General features: G+C 42.3%; 1 protein-coding gene across 40 annotated transcripts in view; it reads right to left on the reverse strand.

The window, feature by feature from the left end:
- Window positions 1–632: 632 nt before the first annotated feature.
- The window catches only part of TCF7L2 (transcription factor 7 like 2), a 177,818-nt gene continuing 154,439 nt past the window's right edge, over window positions 633–24,011 (reverse strand). For 5 of the 40 annotated variants that reach the window (XM_061458727.1, XM_061458715.1, XM_061458714.1 and 2 more), the window contains 8 exons: window positions 23,134–23,220; window positions 16,965–17,105; window positions 15,975–16,134; window positions 15,155–15,262; window positions 10,436–10,484; window positions 9,836–9,886; window positions 8,570–8,646; window positions 633–3,063 (listed from right to left, as the gene is read on the reverse strand). In XM_061458727.1, coding sequence (XP_061314711.1) covers window positions 2,614–3,063; window positions 8,570–8,646; window positions 9,836–9,886; window positions 10,436–10,484; window positions 15,155–15,262; window positions 15,975–16,134; window positions 16,965–17,105; window positions 23,134–23,220 — 1,123 coding nt within the window. In that variant the 3' untranslated portion in view covers window positions 633–2,613. Of the gene's footprint in view, window positions 3,064–7,058; window positions 7,088–7,957; window positions 8,031–8,569; window positions 8,647–9,835; window positions 9,887–10,431; window positions 10,485–15,154; window positions 15,263–15,974; window positions 16,135–16,964; window positions 17,106–23,133; window positions 23,221–24,011 lie in introns of those variants that run through there. The other 35 variants (XM_061458728.1, XM_061458718.1, XM_061458716.1 and 32 more) reach the window with 29 other exon arrangements.

A 24,011-nucleotide genomic window follows, 5' to 3' on the forward strand; every position in this document is an offset into this window, starting at 1 on the left:
ATTCTCATCCTGCAGCATCCACAGGCATTGGGTGGATTCCGGATGCTCAGCGTCAAGAGCAGGCTGTGCTGTGCAAGGGCTCATTGCATTAAAAATACATAAATCAGTATATGCATAAGTGGACTCAGATCTATACAGAAGATACACCCAAAGGCCAGCATGAAGACTCTGACTAATCAGGACTACCTAAGCTCTCCTGTGCGACCTCTATAAAGTATCAGCCCTGTGCTGTGGGATCACCGGGTTGAACAAAAACGTTCTAAAATCAAAGGTGTCATCACCCCTGGTCTCCATCCCCCCGTCAGGATCACTTCACACAGAGGGACGACATTGCTTTAGCTCATGTGCTACTTGTCTGTTGCCAAATCACGTGCCATTTGCTTTCAATAAAACGGGTTTTCAACCACTGCTACTCACGCAAAAGCTTGCTGAGCAGGGAGAGGGCTGGTGCAAAACGAATTCAGAAGGCTGGCAGCATGGGAACCCGAAGGAAACAGGATTTCTCACAACGACAGCTGGCTGCAATTTGCCATGATCTTCACCATTGCTTTTCAAGGAAGTTTTCTGTTTGGGCTGTAAATCTTATCGGTCAGAGTAAAGAGCAGTCAACGCATAAATGAGTTGACAAGCCATTCTCTGCACATACTAAGTTGCTTTTATTAATCCAGAACTGCATGCTACAGATACTGTACAGCATGAACATTTATTCATTACAAAAAATGGCTTCCAAACCATTAAAAATGAAAATCGGAATAAGAGCATAAAACGGAACAGTAACATCACAACTGTTAGGAAACATTCAAAGTATTCACAAAAAATGTTATAGTTAGCATCTTAATAAACCAGAGAAAAATCTGAGACAGTTTTACAATCGCTTCATGTCAACTACAATGGCACTGAATGAACAGATGAACAATTTTTCAGCTTTATACAGCGTTTTTTTGCAACATCAACATGCCTAGGATTTTTTTTTTTTGTTTTAAGTTTGCTACCTACCTGTATGTAGTAAGTGTACATAAAAGTGGCAGTCTGATTTTCCTTTTATGAATAATCTAATATACAGAATTTTGGCCCTTAAGGGTTTATACCTCTTCATTTTAAATGCTTTCCGGACAATCTGCTACCAAACACGTCTGTTATAGGTGACATTAAAACTACATACATATCTACCTATGTAACATCACAGCAAAACAGGATGAACAAAAAAATTACAGCATTAAAAAAAAAAGAAAAATAAAAAGGAAATTAATAATAAAAGGTTGTTCGGGAGAAAAGTTGAAAGTCACTGAGAATTTTGGCACAGAAGAATTTTGCACACAGCCTACAGTCCTAATGTCGCAGGGGATTCAGCTGCAGTTCTGAACAGGAGACACTTGGACCTTGCTATTTCTCAAACAGCGGTTGCTAAAGATTCCCTTGCTAAATCTTCAAGTCTTTTTTGTGTGTGTGTCGATGGCTTTTAAAGCAATTCTTTATTGATTTTCTTTTAGACTATTGATCCTTGAACGAAACGCGTCTGCGAAATGTCCATTTGGTGGCAATTGTGTTTCATAGAGAAAAAAAAAAAATCCCCCAAAAAGGAATTAAAAAAAAAAAACCAAAACCCAAAAATCCCGGAAAAAATATATATATACACATTTATATATAAACTTAAAAACCTTGTACAAATGAGTTGTTATATATAAGATGCTTACACTAAGGGCAAAAACAAAATGGAACAAAAAACCTTTATACAATGTTTCAAGAAAAATCAAAGAGGAAAAAAAAAACCAAACCCATTTAAAAAGGGACAACATACAGATACAACAAGCAATTTCTAAAGCAATAAATACTACTGGTCCAATAGCGTTGTGATACTTTTAAGTGTTGAGTAGCGTTCCCTCCCCCAAAAAGAACAACACCATGGAACAAGGTATATTAACACGTTTTTTTTTTCTTTAACCCTTTGTTTCTGTACATTTAAACAAGAACAAGTAACATCACAATAAAGGTTTGTTTCACACGAGGAAGGAGAACAATGAAAAAAAAAAAAAAAGAAGTAGTAGCGGCACCGCATTCATTGTGCCCTTAAAGGTTTAAAAACCAGATGTAAAATGATTGGTTCGCAAGCTCGTATTTAATACAAATAATAAAGAACCAATGCCTCCGGCAAGGGCTGCTTCAAAATTGCTTCTTTTTCTTTTTTTTTTTTTTCTCTTTTTGTCATTTTTAAAATCAGTCTTTAAAACTAAGCTATTGGAACTACATAACAATTATGTATATATATATTTTTTTTAAACGCTACAAAGACTTTAAACAGCTGTTGATAAAAATTTTGGCAGAATCATGAGGCTTTTCTCATCTACATATTTAAAAAGGAGAAATCGAAATAAGAATGGGTCAAATATTGACCAATGAACTCGATAAAACATCAACTAATGTAGCCACATGGCACGAATTAAAAACGAAACCAAGAGACGACGACGAACAGCGGACGACGACGAGGAGAAGGAGGAGAAAAAAAAAACAGAATAAAGGAAAAAAAAAAATCCCGAATCCCAACAGAATTCAACCCCCCCCCCCCCCCCAAAAAAAAAAAAAAAAAGGAAATCAAAAGGGCTAACGAGGCTAAAGCTATTCTAAGGACTTGGTTACGAGGGAGAGCGGCTGGGGCTGTGTCCCTGCCAGCGAGCTGTGGGAATGCAAGGAGGACGTTGAGGGCTGTGCTAGGGATGCGGCGGCGGCCGGCGGGAGGGCGGCCGGCGGGTGGTCCAGGGCCCCGTTGGGGCAGCTGGCAGCAGGCAGGGCGCCGGGCTTGCTCGCAGCGCTCTCGGTGAGGACGAGCGAGGATGGCGGCGGCATCATGACCAAGTGCGCCAGCGGGTCGGGCTTCAATGAGAGCGAGAGGGGTTGCGTTTGTTCAGTCTGTGGTTTCGAGTCTCTGGAGGGGGAGGCGAGCATGGCAGGGGAGGACGGAGGAGAGTCTAGTAAGCTTCCATCTGAAGAGGGTGGGCTGACGCAGCTGCCTTCACCTTGTATGTAGCGAACGCACTTTTTTTTTCTCCTAGAAACAGGGAGAGAGTTCTCTGTGAATAAAGGGCAGAGACGCTGATGGAGACAGTAATCTACAAAGAGCCATCCATTAGCTACTCTGGGCTCTGCGCAGGCGGCACCCTGGCCCCACGCGCCGTCCTGGGGGTCTGGTGGGGTGTCCTCAGCACTGAGCCCACTCGGAAACCCCCCCTCGGCTAACAGATTTGGAAAGGATTCACCAATTGTCTCTTCGTTCCCCTCCTCTTCAGGCCGCCTCATCTCCTCAGTTATTTTAATCATCAGAAAAGCAGGTAAAATGGTTTTGGAGCCCACTGTGCTAATCTACAAACTGGACTGTCCTCCAGGAAAAAAAGACAGTAATTTAATCCTTATAAAATCAAAGCTCTGGATAGTTGATGGTATCTCAAGGTGTCCCATAACGCTGTCCAACTCAACGGGGCTATCTCTACACCTAGGTCATCTGTTGTCTCCTACGATGCGCTGCCCTTGGGAGGCAAGGACGGCTGCAAACTACTGCTCACTGTTTTCTGTTAAGAACCACACCAAATCCAAAATGTCAGAGTCAGACAGGAGGGATATATAATAGGGAGAACAAGAGAGAGGGGAAATAAAAACAAAACGAACAAACAAAGCAAACAGAAGGAAAAATATCCAGGAAAAGGACAGGATAAACAGAGTATGATCCAAAATAACAAGAATAACTGGTTGTATGGCCTGCAGGTTGTGGCTTTAAATCGACTCAGTTTTACTTTTTGTTTTAAGGGAGAGTGGTAGATTTGGGAAGCTGCTCGTCTGCATTTTGGGGATTTTCCTCTGAGAGGCCATCCATGTAACTCCAGAGTGGGACCCAGTTTCAGTAGGTAAAGAGCACAACAACAGGTACAAAGGTGAGGAGCAACATGGAGCTTATTTCACACCAGGGAATATGAGAGTCTCACAAGAGCCGCTCATCTTCAAATCAGTAAGTGACCCGACAGAGATCTTTTCTCCTCCCTCTGTCCACTTAATAATGTAAAGGAGCAATGAAAACAGATGACAGTTTCACACCATCTCTCTTGCCAAGTATATGCAAGACAATTCTAGCAGCAGGACAGAAATAATGAGGCAAACAACCACAGCATCTGGCAGAACGATGTTCAGTGGCTACCTTGACCCTAATAATGATGGCTCTCCAGCCCTCCTATTCACAAGCACACCTCCCAAGGGAAGTGCTGAACCGCTGTCACACAGCCCAGTGTGTATCACAAAGTCTGTCTACAGCAGCTCTGCCACAAAACCTTTGGATGCTCAGGTAAGCTGCACAAAGCCACCAATGTGAAGGAGTAGGTTGCTCTTCCCCTCCAGTGGATACCTTGCCCTAGGCTCAGCAGCTTCATCCAAGGAAGCGCCCAAGCATAGCACAACAGCTGAATGTCGCCGGGTGACATTCCCTGCTCACATAGGTGCCCCAGCTCCACTGCTGGTTGTTAACGTTCTCCCCCATGCAGGGTAACTTCATTTGACTTGGGTTAAACCAAGTTCTGTTGCCTAGGCAATAGGGATAGATGCTTCTTGACTGCAAGGGAGATCTAACCAGCTTGATCCTGGAGTTAAAAGAGATCATCTCCCATAGCCAGGAAGGGAACAGCAACCCCGGCACCCCATCCTTCTACCACCTTCAGTGAGGGACCAGTGCTGTGACATCCCTTTCTCCAGAGACTCAGGCTCTGCTCCACGTTCCAGATGGCAAGGTAAGGGGTTAGGGCTATTAGAGTTTTAACCACGTTAGCCTGCAGATCAATACATGCCAAAAACTAAAAGACAACCATGCAACTTAAATGTTAAGATGAAAGAAAGGAAGAAAGATAGAAGACAGCAAGTAAAGGCTGTAAACCATGCTTTAGTAGAGCAACGTTAAAAGACAGAAAAAATTAATTTGGTGGGCTCAAAACAGAACCTGTTAATTCTTCTACCATTAACAAATAATGGGAAGCCTCTGGCTCTTGGCTTAAGGACAGTTCTGCTGCTCTTTTTCCCCACTTCCTAGATTCAGCTGTGCAAAGCTACCAGGGCCACAGGTCATGTCTGCACAGCTCTAGTGGCAAAGCAGAGCAGTGATGCTTCACAAAGCTCACCCATAATACCTGTGTGGAAAGGTGGGTTTTCACTGCAGGGCTCCCACCCCAAACCAACATTAAAATAATCTGCAAGCAGAGACCCACTCTCTGCCTGCAGCATTGATGGTGGTCCAGAAGCCATGCAACTGGATTGCTCTCTACCTACAAGGCAGTTATAATTTCTTCACTGGAGGCAGTTTGAATCCAGTTTGCCAAAAATTCAAAATAGGTATTTCTTTTTAATACTATTTAAAATTCTGTGGCCTGAAAGGAAGAGTTCCCATGGCAAAGCAGGCTTAAACCTCATCTACCTGACTTTCCGACTGTAGAGCTAAAACAACCTTTCTAAAACTAAACCCGCTGGTCTGCTACCTGAAGTAGTTTTCCTTTGACTGAGATTAAGCAAGCAAATTGCTTCCTCTGCTTCTGCGGAATATTAAACTCTTTAGTAGTGTGGCCACTTTTAATCTGGAAAGCCATTGCTTAAATCAGGATGGCTCAAGGAGGGGGACATTTCTCCAGCCTGTGCCATTCCCACCGTGTGTTACCTGTGGTAATGTGCGTGCAAGGGTTAGGTGGGACAGAAGGCAGAGGTAAAATCCCAGACCCTGAAAGCCAAATTTTACCAGAAGTGAACAACACCATGTAGCTCTGGCAAAGGGGAATAAGTAAGCACCCCAGGAGCTACCTGTGCCTCGGTTTTGCTCTCCTAAAAGTGGGAATAAAAAAACCTGCATATCCTCCTCAAGCACTAGTAAGGATTATTCACTTGTGCATTGCTCTGAAAGCATCAACTGCTACCTCAGCCCAGCAAACAGCAACAGACCCGACCCCACTGATGCTGCCCTTGAAACTAGCTCCAGGAGAGCATCAGGAAACCTGTAACACTGCAATTGCCATGAGTGAAAGCCACAGAGGATGACAATGGTGTATCTAGTTGCTGTGAGCAAAGATGTCACAGTTTCTACTGTGTCAGCACACTGTACATCTTTAGCACCTACCTAAGATGGGCTACTAAATGCTACCATGCTAGCAAATGCAAAGTTATAATGGTTAGGACCAGAACTAGGAGAGAAATGCTCTTAATACCTAGTGATAAAATGTCTACATGCATTTAAGAACAAAACAAAAAGAAAAGCAGCTGACTATATCAGTAAGCATAAAGCTATCAGCTGCAACACTGAAGTAATCTCCGATGCGCTGCAAAGATTTCTGACCAAATCTGGTGAAAGTTAAGAGAGGGCTTATGCTTCACACGTAACCTAAGCATTATACAGACTGAAGAAAAGTCCCCTTGCTGATAAAATGTAGTTTTAAAAGTATGCTGTTTACTTAAGCAGCTAGGGAAAGATAAAGCAACACAAACATGATGTGACCCCGGTTCTGTACTTGGCATACAGAGCCTGACATGCTTCAAATGCTCTATCTCTAGACTACACAAATATCTGCTGATAGTGTGTAGTGAACTAACCACAGAATAAAGCCCAACTAAACACAAGATGTGAAACGTTGGCTATCATGAGACTTGAGCCTCCTGATACAGGGAAGTGGCTACCCAGCTCTTCTGAACTGAAACCCTTCTTGCTTTAAGCTTTAAGAAACTGCTGTTTTCAAAACTTTTTAACATACATCCTGGTACTGATGCCTACGACACCAACACCCAGTACTAGCATGTCTCTAATGGGACAATATACAATCTGTTGAAGACATGTCTGGTGCCTTATCTGCATTTTGACACACAAACACCACCCCTGATCCGTGTTCTGCTCGACACTAAGCACAAACAAGACTGCGTGCATACACAAAATACGATGGACGTCTGATCTACATTCTAAATGAGATGGAGCACACGGGACTGGCATGAGTAAGAGGGGAAAATGTGGGAGAGGAATCACTACATACAGAGTGTGGTTTGGGTTGAAATACCTACCATCATAATATTCCAAATTCAAAGACTGCTTGTATCAGAACAAAGAAACAACAAATTTAACCAAATGCGATCATATAAGGAAAAAGGAATGAGAAAAGAACTACTCGGTATCCCTCCACCAAGAAAGAAGTACATACTGAATTATACATGGAATTAAACTCCAGTAGAACATGGGCTGTTGGAATTTGGGCTCTCTGATGTCTTTCATCTCCTTTTAATGCTGGAAACTGTCCTACTAAAGTTGCAATTAGTTTTGTCTAGAGCTCAGGCGTTTACAGCTCACTTGTTGGGATAAAATTTAGGAAAAAATGGATTTTTGGAATTGGAAAAAAAAAGGACATCAGATCATTTTAAAAAATGGTATCTACATAAATCTTATTGAGGCACAGAAGCCTACAGGTAGCTATTGAATTTTGCATTTAACAAACCCAAAAAGATTAGTATAATATAAGCTGTAAACACTGGCTTTTACATCTCTAATCATGAGAAAAATACTAGTGCTGCAGATCCCAGAACCTTATTAAAAAGCCTTTGGAGGCAGCAGACATAGACCCAAATGAAAGACAAAACACAGATGTCCAGCTAAACATTCATTTTGCTGACAATCTGGAAAAAAAAAAATGTAATTAAAAAGCCAAAAAAACCTGCCAGCTTTAAGGACTTCAAGTTTTCTTGTTCCCAGTTCTACCACCAGGGAGAGGTTATTGGTAAAGAAAAGAGAGAAAATGGCATTAAATTAGCAAGGAATTCCAAAGATCAAAGATTATTAGCAATTGATGCTGTGGGAAAGAGAAAGGTGGGGAGTGGGGAAAAAAGATTAAAAAAATAAGATCACACAAATGCACTAAGAGGACAGATTGCTTTTATTTCCCCAAAGGCCTAGTGGGTAGTATTATACCTGCATGGTTTGCACCATAAACTCTGTCGGTCAAGCCCGAACAATGCCCGACACTTCTTTGGAGTATTTGCATCTGTTAGCATAAGGTAAACACAAAAAATACAACACAATGGTGGATAGAGCTCATTTGGTCTGCGTCATCTTAGCTACAGCTACGTTTAGCTTGCAATCACCTCAGTTTTATTTGGTAATCTCCCCTCATACCAAGGGCAGGAAAGAAAACAGGACTTTCACAATGAGCCAAAAGAAAACAAAAACAGAGATCTCCGACACAGTCCGGTGCCGGCACTGCACTCAATGCTGTGTGATTAAGGGCTTTGGGAGCGACTGTCCTCGGGTGGAGGCTTGAAGAGCATATGGGCTTAAGGCTGATGCTGTTTTACAGTGGGTTTTTGGCTAGCAGCAGCAAAGAGGAAGGCAAATAAAACAACCAACAACGACAAAAAAAGAAGCAAAACCCTTTCAGAGACGATAACTCATGGCAGTGTCCCACTCCCTTGTGTCTTCTAGATCACAACACAGAGCTACAAAGCAACAAGGCAGGAAAAAAAAGGGGAAAGTACCAAATAAACCAGCTGCAAATCAGCCATAGCGAGTCTGGGAAAACTATACACACCTGCAGGGGCCGCACCAGTTATTCTGTTGATCAAGGCCAAAGCGCGCTCGGCATTTCTTAGGAGCGCTCAGGTCTGAATGAGTTCAAGAAAAGCGAGCAGAGAAGGAAAGAGAGGAAAAAAAAGAAAAGGGGAGAGGGGGGGAGAGAGAGAGAGGAGGAGAGAAAAGGGGAGAAAAAAGAGAAAGATAAAAATAAGGAAAAATAAAAATAAAAAAGGGAATAAAAATCAATGTCCTCGTTATTAATTGCAAAATATTGACTTGATTTAAAAGTTAAAAAAAAGTGATAATCACATTTTTATTCAACTCTTGAGATTAGCTGTTGCAATTAAAGCTGCAGTATCCCTTTATAAAGGACTGTTTCCTTCCCTTTTAAAAGAGCAGCTAGAGGAAAGTCATTGTGGCTGGTCTAGCAGGATATTTCAGGCAAGATTTCTTTGGGTTGGGGATTTTTTTATTCACTTTTTTTTTTTTGAGAGGGGGAAAAAGGAAGAAAAGAAGCTGAGTATGGAAGTTAGATCCTGAACATGCTTTTTTCTTCAACTCAGATACAAAATAAGAGAAAAAAAAAGAAAAAAAAAAAGAAAAAAGAAAAAAAAAGGAAATTATATCTCCTGGGATAATGCAGCTTTTGGAATAACATTCAATTTATTTGTTTTGATTAATTTGTGTTGAAAAGAATGGATAAGAATAAGCAGATTGCGGAATGAGCGGGTTAGTATCAGCCAGAAAATAAAACGTGAAGCATGGCAAGGTGCTGAGTTAGTACAGCTGGTGAATTGCAATGAAAAGGCTTGAGCAGAAAGGGAAATAAAATAAAGAAAACAAAAAAAAGTAATCCAAAACTAAAATAATAATAAAAAAATGCATATGCATGCTAATGTGAGAAGACTTAGTGGGAGCCATGAAAAATGCCATTAGATTAAGGAGGTTCATTACTGACTTGCTTCCATTCTTTATCAGTCTCTTTAAAGAAATACTGCATATTCAATTTGCACAGTTAGTACAACTCTTGCGTTATTTTTACTGTATTACTGTTTTAATAGCAATTGTTACAAAACAAAAAAAAATAAACAAAATTAAAAAATACTATCAAACATATAATAGATACCAAGATATATAGATAATAAATACTATCGAAACGTGTGGATGGTACTTTCTCTTAATGTCATACGTGTTTAATGTTAAGATCTATAATGGCAGGAAAAAAATTAAAAGAGCAGTTTATAAACTATTTTAAATGACTCAAAATGACGTTAGCACCTGTAATCGGAGGAAGTGAAAGGCAAGGATTTAGGAAACATTCGCTGTGTTCTGAAAAAAAAGAACAAATTATACAAAGGCTTCAAAAAAACTAAGTCAGGGCTTCTTCAAAATTGACTATGAGATTGCCTATGCAGTATTTCTAATTTCCTATAGAGAACGGCAAACCTCCTTAATTTAAAATGGGTGCGATTTACCACTGTAAGGCATGCATCAGGACATACAGGTACAGCCCAAATTAATATCAAACACATACATACGTACACGCACACACATGTGCAAAAGAAGCGGACAACTTTATCAACGGTGGCATAGGCATTACAACTACGGCTCTGCAGTTACAGGCTTTGCAATTACTAGGTACGAATTCAGCTAACGTCACAAGAGGCTCTTACATGCAGTGGCTTTGGTTACTAGTTTTAGAAGGGCAATAACATGTAAATAATTAAGAGTGCATTAAAAAAAAAAGGCTGTCTAGTATAGGGACCAGCTCCCCGTGAGGCCAGGAGACTTGTACCCACCTCCCCCGTACCTAGGAGCATCACACCAGGATTACCACACTTCCACTAAGCAAGAGATTTAAGACTTATTTTTACTTACCATTGGTCTCTCCTGGCTGCTTATCCCTTTTCCTCTTCTTCTTCTTTCCCTGCAGGAAACACACACAAACGAGAAGGATTAAAATACCCCCAAAACACATGATTGCAAGACAGCACCAAGTGATGGGGCTGCGACTGGTGAGTGAAGCTCCATGGGGAGGACACTGAAGCGCAGCGCTGGTTCGCTCTCAGTGCAGGGAGGCTTGGGAGACCCTAAGGGGATGCTGTGCCCTGGAGATCACTCTACTTGCCCACCCTTTGACTTTTCAAACATCCTTGCTTCAGCCCCCCCAACCCTAAAAACCACCAAAGCCCTAAGCAACAGGGGGTAAAACAACTTGCAAGATGCTGCTTTTGAGATAGGATCTTCACAAAGAGAAAAGCATTTGATACTTGTATGCTCCTGGCTCTGAAGTTTCTAAAATCATTCATGGTCACGTTGTAACAGGGCACGGAGGGGGAAAAGAGGGAGACTGAAGTGGGAAGAGTGCATGAGTGAGGTCAGACTGCGTCCCTGGAGCTCCTCAGCACCCAAACCCAACTGTTAAAGTGGAGGAGGAAGCCACAGGAATGAGCAAATCCTAACCTGCAGGTTTTTAAGTGCACTGACAACATAGGAAGCAAAGCCAGGACAAGAAAAAAATCCAGAAATAACTAAGACCCTTCCCATATTTTCCTCTATAACAAAGAAAATAACTAGTAGTATTTTGATAAACTGTGTCCCTTTCCCAAATACTGCCCCCCCACAAAATGATGCTGTTATTCAGGGTCTCTGACCGGAGGCAGAAAGGCCTTTCCTCCTTTTCCCTCTAGCAGTGTGGGAGAGGACAACCAGGAGCAGGAGCCTGACTTCACTGGAAACCAACCACTGTTTTCCAAGAGAAGAGTTATAAAGTATCAAGCATAGCTAAAAAGGGAAAAGCTATTTTCTAAGGAAACTGAGCTACAGGGTTAGCAGAGCAGTACAAAAAGGCCAGCGCAGGGGACAGAGTAAGTTCATTTTCACAGCTCCACAGACGCTAAAAGCAATGACTTTTGGGCCAGCAATGTCAACTGTGAGCAGCACAAGAGATCCTGGCTTTTGAAGATGCAGTAGGAAGAGATGTTGATGAAAGGACACCAGACCAGCAGTCCCTGGTGGTGAAGAGGGGAAAAACAGGTCTTAGAAGAAGGAATCTCACGTCGCTTTTGAAGGGTTGGACCTATCTGTGGGGAAGCCAAGAGGCTCTCCCACTTGGAGAACATTTTTTCTCAGTAGGTTGGTCTGGCTTCCAGCTAAATGGTTAAGATGGGCTTCAGCTTGGCACATCCAATGTGAATGTTGGATTTAGATTTGTTGTTGTTGTATTTTTCCTCCCCAAAAGCCAGCTTTCTGGCATGGGGCTTCTGTACTCGTTTCCCCCTTGGTTGCTCGGGTTTGTAAACTGCCACCCGGCTGTCCGGGCTGCAACAAGTATAGTCTTGCTCGCAACAGCCTTCTGGTGATGGAAAAAGCTTAATCCTGTAGCCTGGATGCTGCTGAGAAATCATTTTCAACTCCTCTGAGGTAATTTTTGCTGTTACAGAAAGTTGTCACCCTGAGCCAATTGCTACAGCAGCTGTCAGTCTAACGTGACAGGCAGACAAGCCAGACAAGCATTACTCCTAGAACCCCCCAAGAATAAAACAGAAACCATGCTACCCTTAAGTCCACTTATAACAAAGATACAAGAGGCTCAGACACTGCTCCATCTATACTGATTTAGATTGACAGTAACTCTGAAAGTCAGGGATTTTTTTCCAGCTTTACAACAACGTAACCAAAACCAGACAATTGCCTCAGGACCACAAACCTGATTTTTATTTACTCTCAAGGAGGCAACTTGTATAATGAACAGACTGCATCTGTGGCAAATCTTTGCTTAATCTTTGCAGTACATTTGGGAATTAAAGGACTATTTCAGTTTGAGACCTCAGAACTTCTTCACACAAGGGTCAGCCAGCAGAGAGGTCAGGAGTCACCTGCCCTTTACAAACTCTTCAAGCCAGGTATTAAAGTGCTATAACCCCTTTAGGGAGCAATCTGTTAAAAATGGCTGATATACAGGAATGTCAGTCAGCCAGGGACCAGAAATTTCTGGTTCCTTTTCAACACAAGCTCTGGAAAATGTTCCTAACAAAGAATTGACAGAGGTCCCACTAATCTCTTGTACACCCTTTGCAAAGGAAAGACAGAGAAGAATCACCTAACCACCTGGCTTACTTGTTCAATTTCTGTACTACAAGGACATATTTGTTTATATATCTAGATTAATACACAGACTATGAGAACTATGGCAGCAGTTTTTCAAGTGCTCTGCAGAAGACAGCTCAGATTGTCCTTCTCACACTAGAGCACATGGTCTGTAACACTTTCTGTCACGGTACTACACAAATTCTTAGGCTGCAAATAAGTGTGGATGTAAATAGTGGATAACTGTTTGGCAGCTCCCTCTAAAGAGCCAAACCAACATGGGTTTTGACAGGATTGCCCAGTTCTTTGGTACTGACTTTCTGGACAAGTGACAGGGAAGGTGACTAGACCCTGACATACTCTGAGTCCAGAACTTAACGTCTTATATCAGACCTCAGGAAGAGCAAATGTGACACCAGCCAAGCCATCAGAGATTCCCTGAATCCTCTTCTCTGATTTAAGAGCAGCCTGAAAGCTGTGTTTCTGGAATGCACTGCTCCTGTTTCTGAAGACCTGGGCTACAGCTGGCCTCATCCTCGAGCCTGATGTGATGTGCCTAACAATTTAACCACTTCAAGCAGTCCAGAGTTGCTCCCCTGCTAGATGTGTGAAGGGCTCAAGACCCTACAAAATGCTGAGGGGAGCTCTGAGAGCTCTGGATGGACCAGGAGAAGAGACATAAATAAATCCTGTGGATGATGCAACCGTGTGATGCAAAGGTAGCCTGCTCTCCTCAGGCAGTAAGGTTCCCCCTGAAGGTCACTTGGGGGTACAGCATCAAGCCGCTGGGAAAGCGCCAGCTTTCTCATCTTGTCCTTTTTAGCTTGAGAAGAAAGCGTTTCTCAGTGCTCACACGGTGAGGACAAAAGTAAAAGGTCCTAAACACTGAAGGCTTTGTACATGCCCATCTGTCAGTGGCAGAGTCACTGCGCAGAATGAGCATTCCTGAAAACTCAGTTGAGCCTATACTCCCTTTTGAACACCCAAGAAGATGATACTACTCAGTGTCAAGGAACTACCTCAAGCCTGTGGTCTAAGTCTCAGGACAGGCTATGTTAAAAAGAAAGGGAAGATGTGTTTAAGCAGGAGCAGTGCCTCATTGGGCTTAACGAGGCCTTCCCTAAGGAGCTAAACCTGCAAAGGCGAACAAAGGAGGCAGGCAGAGCCCAATGGAAAGAAAAGATGATCAAGAAAGGGCACAAGGTTTGAAAATATGTCTGTAAGTACATATCACTAAATGAGTGAGCAAGTGTATTCTCCACTCCTGTAACAGCACAGTGCTGCTGCTGCTCTAGGCTTTGCTGCACACTCTGAACTGGATTCTTCCTATCCATACATGCAAAAGCCCAGATTCACATCACAGTAAATGTTGCTATATACAACACTTTTGTGATACATGACAAAATGGGATATTTACAGTAAAATAAATAGTGATGCTGACGATGATGGAAAAGGCAGATTTCAACAAAAACAGTATGTGTAACTGACATCAATCTTAGAGCTGCTGGGCCCCAAACCTTCAAGGAAGTCTGCTCGCAAGGCAGGGAGCAGAGTGCATTCCAGAATTAAAGATCTTGATAGTTTTGGGTAATTCTTATTTAAGAAAATTATAAAGATGCTGATAGAATCCTGTTAAAGAGGGTTCAGAGCTCCCAATTCTGTCAAGAATTTACTGGTTTAGGCTTGCAAACACTACAGCTGGACAACTTACTCTTCATGGAAGACGGGGTTATACACTACCAGTAAGTGGTTACAACACTGGCCTTATGTTTTAAGAAGCAGAAAATTCTACCACTTTTAGCTACAAAAGAGGCTTTCTGAAAGGAGGAGTGTGGGCAATCAATCTTAAACCCACTCCACAAACTGATCACAAACTCCAAAACATTTCTTCAAAAATGCAGGCGGGGGAGGAAGATAACATGGCCATGAAAAAGCAGAACAAAACCAAAATATACAACAGTAGAGCATGGAATAATTCATTTAACCCCACTTGAGAGTAAGACTTTCAAACGAGTCACGCTTTTGGTTTAGCCAGTCCTTCTCTGAAGCTAGGATAAGTCATTCTTCCACTTTCCACTATACTCTCACACAGATAAGCGCAAGACACTAATTATTCATCTTTTTTTGGAGGAAAGGAGAGGAGCCATACTAGGGGAATTCTGATTCACCAAAACATGAAATTTAAAAAGACCAGCAAGTCAAACAGCATTTCCAGGTGCTGGTAAAAGTGAAGGCAAGCGTTTCTTCACAGAGCTCTACTGTCATGCCCCAATTCTAACCTTTTACTAGTCCCAACCAGGAAGCTTTTTCCAAGCAGAGGGCTGGGAATTATCCCCACCACTTTTAGCATCACAGAGGGAAGCATTCGTTGTTGTTACCAGATTGGGATCCCAAGGCACGCTTTCCAAGTAGCGCTTGTGTGCAATGTGTGGTCGTAATTCAGCAGGTCACACCTACATTTCTACAAGCTCTACTACTAAAACAATTTCCACCTACATAGGAACCTACATAGTTATCCCGTGCGGACCAGCCCGGGTACAGCTGCATATGAAGCTGTCGTTCCTTTCTTGCTAGTTCATAGTATTTCGCTTGCTCTTCTCTGGATAACGCGTGCCACTGAGGTGAAGAAAAGAGAAGACAAAATAAAAAGCACAAGTGTTTGTTTTTTTTTTTTTAAGTGTGTTAACAGCAGAATACATCATTTTTATATAAATTCAGCTAGAGTTGATTTCCATGAAAAAGAAGACACGAAACCTGATGATCTGACATGCTGACATTCATCTTCTATTTCTAACTCCAGATTATAAATCCAGGTAACTAAGTCACAACTAATCTTTTACTCACTCAGCCCCTTTGTCTCCTGATGACCTACATGAATTAAGAAAACCAAACAAAAAGAGCAGGGGAGAGGCTCCAGAAGCTGAACCATTTGTCCTGAGCCAGAGCTCACCTACAGATTTAAAGGAGGTCTCCCCATCCTTTTCCCACCGGCAGCCCCTCTTCTCTTCTGCCCCTCACAGGTGCTGACACTGGTACTGTACCCAAAGGCTTTTTCCTTCCCCATTTAATGTTCTGTTTTAGGACAAAATAAAAACCTGAGATTTTTCCATCTACAGGTCATGGAAATAATATTGAAAAATCACTGCTATTAACTCCCTCTCTTGCCCATGAATGATGCCCACTAGCATTAAGTGTCTGCAAAAACACCCCAAACCAACGTCTTTAGTAACTTCCCTATCCGTTATTGAAATATCAGGAAATCGCAGGGATTCAGGTGTGAATCCTACTGAGTTTTGAACCCTGCTTGTACTTCTCCCTCGTTACCTACCCTTCGACCAAGGATTTGGTTGATGGCTGCGCTCTCTTTCAATGTGCATTCTGCTACAACTTTTGCTCTCATTTCCTTCATATACAACATAAATGCATTAAGAGGTTTCTTTATGTGTGGCTTCTTTTTCTCTTCTTCTTTTTTGGAGTCCTGATGTTTTCTGAAGGGTAAAGATACAACAGACAGAAACCTTACAGTGAGAAACCTTGTGAATTTATAGAATTAATCCCCTCAATATCTCTACCATTAATCCACAGAAGTCCTAGGAGAAGGACTAGAAGTATCTCTGGAGCCTTCACCCTGGCTGCTGGATGAGAACAGTTTTAAGAGAATTATAAGAAAGCCCATCTTATGTTTAGGCAGTATCAATAAAAAACCTTTCAGCCCCTACAAGAACCTTGGAAGGACATGGGCACTCAGGAAAATGGATTCATGGGGAGGGCTGGTGATTGAGTATGATGGCCGAGGAAATAATTACATTCCATCATCAATGGGAGCCCAAATGCTTTCTGCTTCCTCCATGAAACAGAAGGCAACAAGCACCAGGAGCACTAGAGGCAGAGGTAGACCAGAACTTTCCTCAGTTCAAACCTCAACTTGATACCGGTGCTCTCTGCGGCTTTGAACAAGCCATTTATGCTCTATTGTCTCCTGTTGTGTATCTGGTATCTCAAAGCTTCAAACCAGGCAATGAGTAACAGGGAAACCGGTCAAGAAGCTTAAATCTTGATCAAGAAAACTCCATTTCCTCATCTGAATGGGTGAAATGAGTAACTACTGTCTACGTCACTGACAGGCTGTTAACCATTATTTTGACACATTTTGGCAGTTAAACCACATTCAAATCAATCAGAACAGAGGAGAAAAAATCAACTTAAAATTATTTTAGAGCAAAAACATTCCCATAAATCCAAGCTTTTCTAAAAGCTATACATGCACAAGCGATGCTTTGGGTGTTCTAAAAAGAAGCCATAAGAAGCAACAACTTACGAGCTGTGGAGTGAGCCGACGTCGCTCTGGGAAGATTCCTGTTTGACTGTTGGTGTGACTATGGCCGGATGAGGGATTCCAGTTGTGTGTAAACTATGGTGTGGCGGGACCATGTGTGGAGGAAACCTAGAGGAGAGAAAGCTGTGTAAATCGTCAGAATAAAAATGAATGAATGGGGAGGGATGTGTACACACATTAAAAAAAAGGCATATAACAAGCACATGACAGCTAGACAAAGCATATGAGAGCTGGCAGCATTAATTAGCAATAAATTAAACATAATGACTCTTCTAACGTCATTAAAGCCAATCTTCCCCTTCATTATCATTACTGACATGAGACATCATGCTTTCTAACATCTTTAACAAAAGGCAAATTCAACTGGATGAACTTGGATGAAAGTGGAATTGCAGCTACCTGCAACGAAATCCACCAGTCCGTTTCTTTGCTAAGAAATCATCTGTGGCAACCACAGAATCAAGTTTTATAGCTCTGAATCATGCTGTGAATTTGGGATGACATCTTTTATTGCATACTGACAGCAAAATAATACATTAATGCCAACACAATCTAGATGCATTTTTGACAGTCCTTACAGATGCCTCATTAGATATGTTTTGTTGATGGAGCCAAAGAAAATATTTATTTGTGTCTAAAATCTGTGAGCCACACTGCTTTAACAGAAGGTGGGAAGATTGTGGAATCAAGCCAATTTTGACCCATTAGGTAACCTAGGAAGATTTAAATTCATGCAAAATAACAGTCTAGCCTTTCTAAAGAGAAAAAATGTTGTCAGCTCTATGGTTTATGGCCACATACATGGACAGGCCCCAGTCCTGCAACTGGATTCAAAAGGATGTGCAATCCTTCTACATGAATCTAATTGCTCGGTTGGGGCCATAACAAAACATGGCACAATCATTCAGACTTTTTACTTTTTAACTTAAATGAACAAACTTCTCAAAAGCAGCACTGACTTCTTATCATTATTTCTTAACAGTTTCAGAAAGGTTTTGCAGTGAATAAAGCAAGCACACTACGACTGACTGCCTTCTCCTTAAAAAAAGCCCACTGAAGTCAACAGGTCTCCAGGGTATGGGATCTAGCCTAAAATTTTGGCTCGGAAATAACCTCCCCAAAATTCCAAAACTAAAGTGATCTGGCAAACAACAAGGTTTTTATCATTGCAAATCCCTACTCTCATCCCAGTTCAAATAAAATACCCCAAAATATGGAACATGCAATGAGATAAAGAATGCTTTCTTCTATCATCAATATACAATGATTTTGTTTCTATCAAATAGGATTTTAAATGGAATGATATACCATTGACAATTAGACTGTGTACAAGTATCACAGATATAATGGGATTTATTTTCCCTCCCCCATCTTACAAGTTCCATTACTGAGTTTAACACCCCCCCACCCCAACTACCCAGACATTCCCTCCATTCACAAGATGACACAGAAAGACTTTCATGAACAGGAGGTACTGTCCACTATGAGCTCTGAGGACCTTTGTCTATCAGCTGGTGTAACTCAGGATCATTAGACAGAAGTATTTTGTCTTTGAAGGCAGTGGTGGGAAGAGCAGGGATTGACAGGGAGAATGTGAAATTGTTCAAACGGTGGAGATCTGCAGCTCCTCACAAACAAAAGCATGGAGAGAAGGAAAGGAGGAGGGTGTGATGGCAAGGAAAAAGAATGGGCAAAATGACCATTCCTACATCTGTTAAAGACTCACAGACACACATCTCCAAGTGGATTATCATAATGCCTTCCCCACTCTGACAAAAGTAGCTGGGAGAGAAATGCACATTTGGGGAAATGCTCTGATTCGCGGTCAGGTCATAACAGAAGACTGGCGAGGCTACAAGGAGGTCTCACTTGTGCCACAGAACTGCCTCACCATCAGCAAGACTTAAACTGGGCCTTTGTACCGGTTTCTTTCTGTTCTTGTCTTTATTTTTGTGTGTATATATTTGGATTGAACATACTTGAAAGTTTGTTCACATAGTGCATGGGGCCTTCAGCCACAGTACAACGCAAACAAAAACTGATAGTAAGAGCTTTTTAGAAATGAAACAACTTATAAACACGGGCAAAAATAAACCTAAAGTAGCATAAGTACAGTGATAACAAGTTGACACATATCCTATCAAATGACTGTCTACCCTTGGCAAGACACAGCGATCAAGAGAGGACTAGTTGCTGGGGCTGTCTAGGGTTCAAACTCGAATGAGAGCCAGTGACGACATACTGAAGGATGAAGATGGAGATGAAAAGCCTACCTTCAGAGAGGAGGAAGGAAGAGCTGCTTTTGTTTGGCATTAGGACACAGTGCGAAGGGCAGTGGGCACATACAAGCAAAGAAGAAGAGCTGAGAGCGGTGGCAGCACAAGGACAGAAAGGGTGTGAGAATGGACCTGAGTAAGACCAGACTCATCACTGCAGAAGGGCTCACAAAAGACTGATTACAGCTGGAGTTAATGAGGACAAAAGATGGTGTCTGCTAAGTTTCTGACCTTCCCTAGTTATGGGGAAAAAGCCTTTTTCCCAATTACCATCTAGGAGAAAGAAAGTAAATACTTGCACATTAGAGAGTGAGCAGACGGGGAGGAAGGGCAGTGGAGAAAGAGAAGCCTCCTCCATGTGTACGCGTTGTGTCAAAGCCTGGAGGATGGAGAAGCCTCCACTGACTTCACCTGGGCTGGGATTTTACCCTCCAAGCTCTACATTTCACAGACATGGCAGCCTTCATCAACAGGCAACTGCAGCTCAGTGGTTATTTTCGGGGTGGCAGTTCCCCCAAGGAAGTTGTATGTCCATTACCAATAACCATTCATTACTTCACAATAAATCTCTCTCCCTCCAAGGCTGCCTATTGGACTTACACAGCCCTTCGTACGTTTGGGACTTTAAAAGCATGCTCCAGAACCCAGCGTTGCTCTCACAGTCCCATGGACTTCAGCAGGCTGGATGACGGCTCAGCCTGAACTCTGAATACCTACTTATTTCCACAAGACACCCACTCACACAGCAGTACAAGTGGGGGAAGAGTGTTAATTTTTAAGTTCCTGGCTGCACTCCAACTTCAGTAATTACATTCAGCAAAAGTGAATTTCCCCTGAAATTTCAATTACAGAAGGTATTTTCCACTGCCACCACTTAACTGCTGTGCAGTGTTTGGTGCAATTCTGCTAAATTATTTCCTGATTTCCTCTCACAGCAGTTGTTTTTTCATAGTGGGTCCACTGTTTGCCCATCAGTCAGTTAACCCTGTCTCAATTTACACTAAGGGCATATTATAGAGTGGTAATGAAGGATCAAGAGATGTTTTAAGCATGTCACACGCATACAAAGTAAGTGGCAATGCTACCAGCAGAGAAAAGAGCTGTAAATGGTTAAAACAACCTGAAGACACTACCTTAATAGTCTAAACCATTTATGAAAATCACTATTAGTCACCCATTAACCTTCTATAAACTATTCATAAGCACACTCTAACTAATGAACTGTAATTACTAAGCTTAGGGAACATTCAGGGCTGGGAAGCGTTACATGCTCCAAAGGTCTATACCATAAAGCAGGAAAAGACAGGAACTGCTTTTAAAGGAATGCTCTGGAAAAAGGTGGATTCTCTGGCTTCAGTGTCTGGGCAGAGCCAACACGGCAACCTCAAGGCTTGTACTGGAGCCCTGCAGGGGCCAGAGGCCAGCCATGAAGGGCATGTCTGCAGGCAAGCACGGGCATCCCTGGGCACGCCAGCCCCATCTCCCAACTACACTGGCTACTGGGGGCAAGGGCTGTCCCATGGCTGAGCTCAGGCACTCCAGCTGATATGGAAGGCATGAGAAAACATGCATCAAGCCATGTATCAGAGCACGGTCTGCCCAGAGGGTGTTCCCATGTATGGGAAACCAGGAGAGAAGTTTCTGGGCTGAAACAAAGGATAACCATCTTAAATCTATTCATCGCTCTGCGTGTGCGCCTGAGCATGTGTGCACGTATGGGCTTATGTCAGAGACAAAAACAAAGGCTGTGTGTGTATATGTACACCCCTCACTTTTGCCTAAGACATCCCCACGTATTTTTTTTCTCTAGACTGGTATTCCATGAATTGCAATAAACACCCTAAAAATTCTAAGCAGCTCATTATACTCCACTGTCTCCTTTTATGGCTCCAAGCCAGAATATAATGATGAGTCTTAACTTGTTAAGGACAACTAATTTTTTGTTCCTGGCTGTCTCAGGGGCTTCTCTCTTACTCACTCTCACTTTACTTCACTGTTGACATGTTTCTGTTAACTGGATGTCATCTGCCTGCCTTGATTTTATGCACAAGCAGTGGGATGCATTTTTCTGTGCAACAATTCTGCTTTGAGTTGCATTAGATTTGTCATTATTCTCTCATTTTCCCCTTGCACTTGTAACATTTCATCTATTCCTGCCTTATTTTTTGAGCCACGGTGCACCCACATTATGGTTTATACATGATCTTGCTCCCTTTGAAGCCGGCAGATTTCAGAGCCAGCCCTCGTCAGGAGAAGTGCCTGCTACCAATTTAGCAGGCTGAGGGCCCCGAGCTCCAACAACTCAATCTAAAGGGGGTCACAGGGTGGCACAAGCGAGTGTCAGCAAGTGCTGTTTAATTGCCAATCTAGGCTTCTCCATGGTGTTTAAAGTATAATGACCCATCACTTAATTCTGAGAAGTCCTGGCCCTGCTGCTGAATGGAATGAATATCAAAGGCTGTGCTAGAACAGGGCAAGGAGCCTACATTTCCTATAACTGCCATAAGTATAATAGACCTCTACTTCTGTCGTCCCATTACCACAATAATGTATTTAATTTGCTGTGTACTCTTTTTAACTAGATACCTTTCATAAAGCCTATCTAGGGAATATAGCCTTCCCCCTCCCACATCTCCCCCCTCCCTCAAATGACTAGCCTCTCTAATAATAATTAAACTAAATCAAGCTCTACTTTGCCTCACACCATGCCAGCCAGTCTTTTATAGATATTAAAAAAGATTCAGTGGAGGGAGGGGACTATTGTTTAAATTTGCAGCTCTCTCCCCAACCCCGGATTTTTTCTCCCCCATGCTGGGTCTACTAATTTTAAGTTGATTTTCCAGTTGTCTATTTGCTGAAACAACACGGTAAAATTTTAACCTTTTTCTTTTACTCTACTTATCTAAAGCACACAACACCCTATTTCCCTCCCTATTCACTCAGGAGCTCTAGTTACAGGTTTCCATTTCTCAATGAGGTGTGTTTCTCCTCAACCGCCCCCCCCAATCTTCTCCTCCTTAAATCTTCTATACACCAACCACCACATATTAAACTGCAGAGATGGAGAGGAAGGGACAGAGCAGGGAAGAGACATGGAACCTTGCTATGTAATGCATGCTAATTTAATTATGTGCCATCATCAAAATGGATTAGCTGTTTCAGCCCATCAGGAAAGTCTAAAATTCCACCGATTTAATTAACCAGGCTGAAAATCAGATGAACAGAGAATAAAACTATCATTAGGAGCAATTAGTGATTACTTAAACATAGTGCTGCCAACCAGTTTGTAAATAAAACTAGCAGCCCCTGGAAAATTAGATGGAATTAATTGGAGGTAGGGAGGGGGAGAAATATATACTTCTAAAGCTTTAGAGGGTCAGGCAGGCCCTTTTATGTTGACTATCAGTGTTTGCAGCTTTGGCAGGGGGAAAACATAGCGCAATAACCTTCCTCCCAACTCTGCTTGAAGAGCAGCCCTCCTGCCTCCAGAGACTCCTCTCTTGCACACAGAGCATGGCTCTGGGTGATAGCCACTGAGAAAGCAAAAGGTATCACAACTTCCCCTCCTGCTTTGTCAACATCTCATTCTCCCTGCTTTTTCACCTGGTTTGGCTTTAAAGACAGCTTCCAGCCCGCCACCTCTCCCTCAAAAACAAGCTGTTAAAGCCCAATGACAGCACTAGGACACCCTCTTCTCCTCTAACGGGAAGGTTCCCCTCATCCTCTTCTTCTCCACCCCACCAAAGAACTAAGGATGACTGTTTAACTGAAGTGCTTTCAGAAACACACTTCCTAGACGAAATGCCCTCCTCTAGAGAGGGCGGCAGGAGGAGTTACAGTTGCTCTCGATTCAGGACCTCAGTATTTGAACTCACCTTGACATGGAAGCATTGACGGTCAGAGCTGTTGGGTAAGGGTGGCGGAAACCCCCCGTCGTGATTGGGTACACTGGCTGACCTTGCCTGGCAAAAAGGAAGGGAAAGAGAATGAGAGAAAGAAGAAAAGGTGGGTTTTTTTTAAATTTTTTTTAAAAAAAAAAACAACCACACAACAAAAAACTTCTCTGCGCACAGTAAGCTTTATTCTCATTTGATCAGAACAAAAATCTTGGGGATTGTACAGCAAGGATCAAAGGAAAGAAACACAGAACAATTTGAATGCCATAAATCTGATAGGAATGGCTAATTAAATTTTATAACCTCTGCTTATGTCAATAGAGACCCTCTCCCCAAGCTGAAACTAGGTGTTTTGTTGTAATAATTAAAGGCGAAGTCTCGCTTGCTTTAATGGAGCCATCACACTAATTGAGGGCTACACATCCAAAGGAAAACAATAATGAATGTAAATTTATACCAAAATAAAGTACAGTGAATCAAAGGACTTCAGTTGCGCTTTGGGCCTCTTTCGGTATTTAGATCTCGGTGAGAAAACATTAAATTAACAGAGCTTAATTTGTAGCCTTTTGTCAGATTAACAAGTGTTGACAAGAGTTACCGGGGGAGAGTCCCCAAGAAGTATTGTGGGTAACCAATAGACAATCACACCTCATTACAATAATTAAAAAATACAGCAACATGCAAAACAGCATCCTCATGAAAGACACACAACTTTTTCTGATTGAGGTTTGTCTGTGCTGGCTAGTTCTTTTCATCTGTCCTTCAAATACATCATCTGACGGGGCAGGGTGCTTTCTTGGGGGCTCCTATGCAGGAGACATGCGGGCCAGTTGAGGACAGATGGGTTGGGAAGCTGA

The sequence above is a fragment of the Pezoporus flaviventris genome, unplaced genomic scaffold (genome assembly GCF_033815535.1).
Source record: "Pezoporus flaviventris isolate CSIRO_AGI_PZ_B2104156 unplaced genomic scaffold, CSIRO_AGI_Pfla_v1 ptg000029l, whole genome shotgun sequence".
In the NCBI taxonomy this organism is placed as follows: Eukaryota; Metazoa; Chordata; class Aves; order Psittaciformes; family Psittacidae; genus Pezoporus; species Pezoporus flaviventris.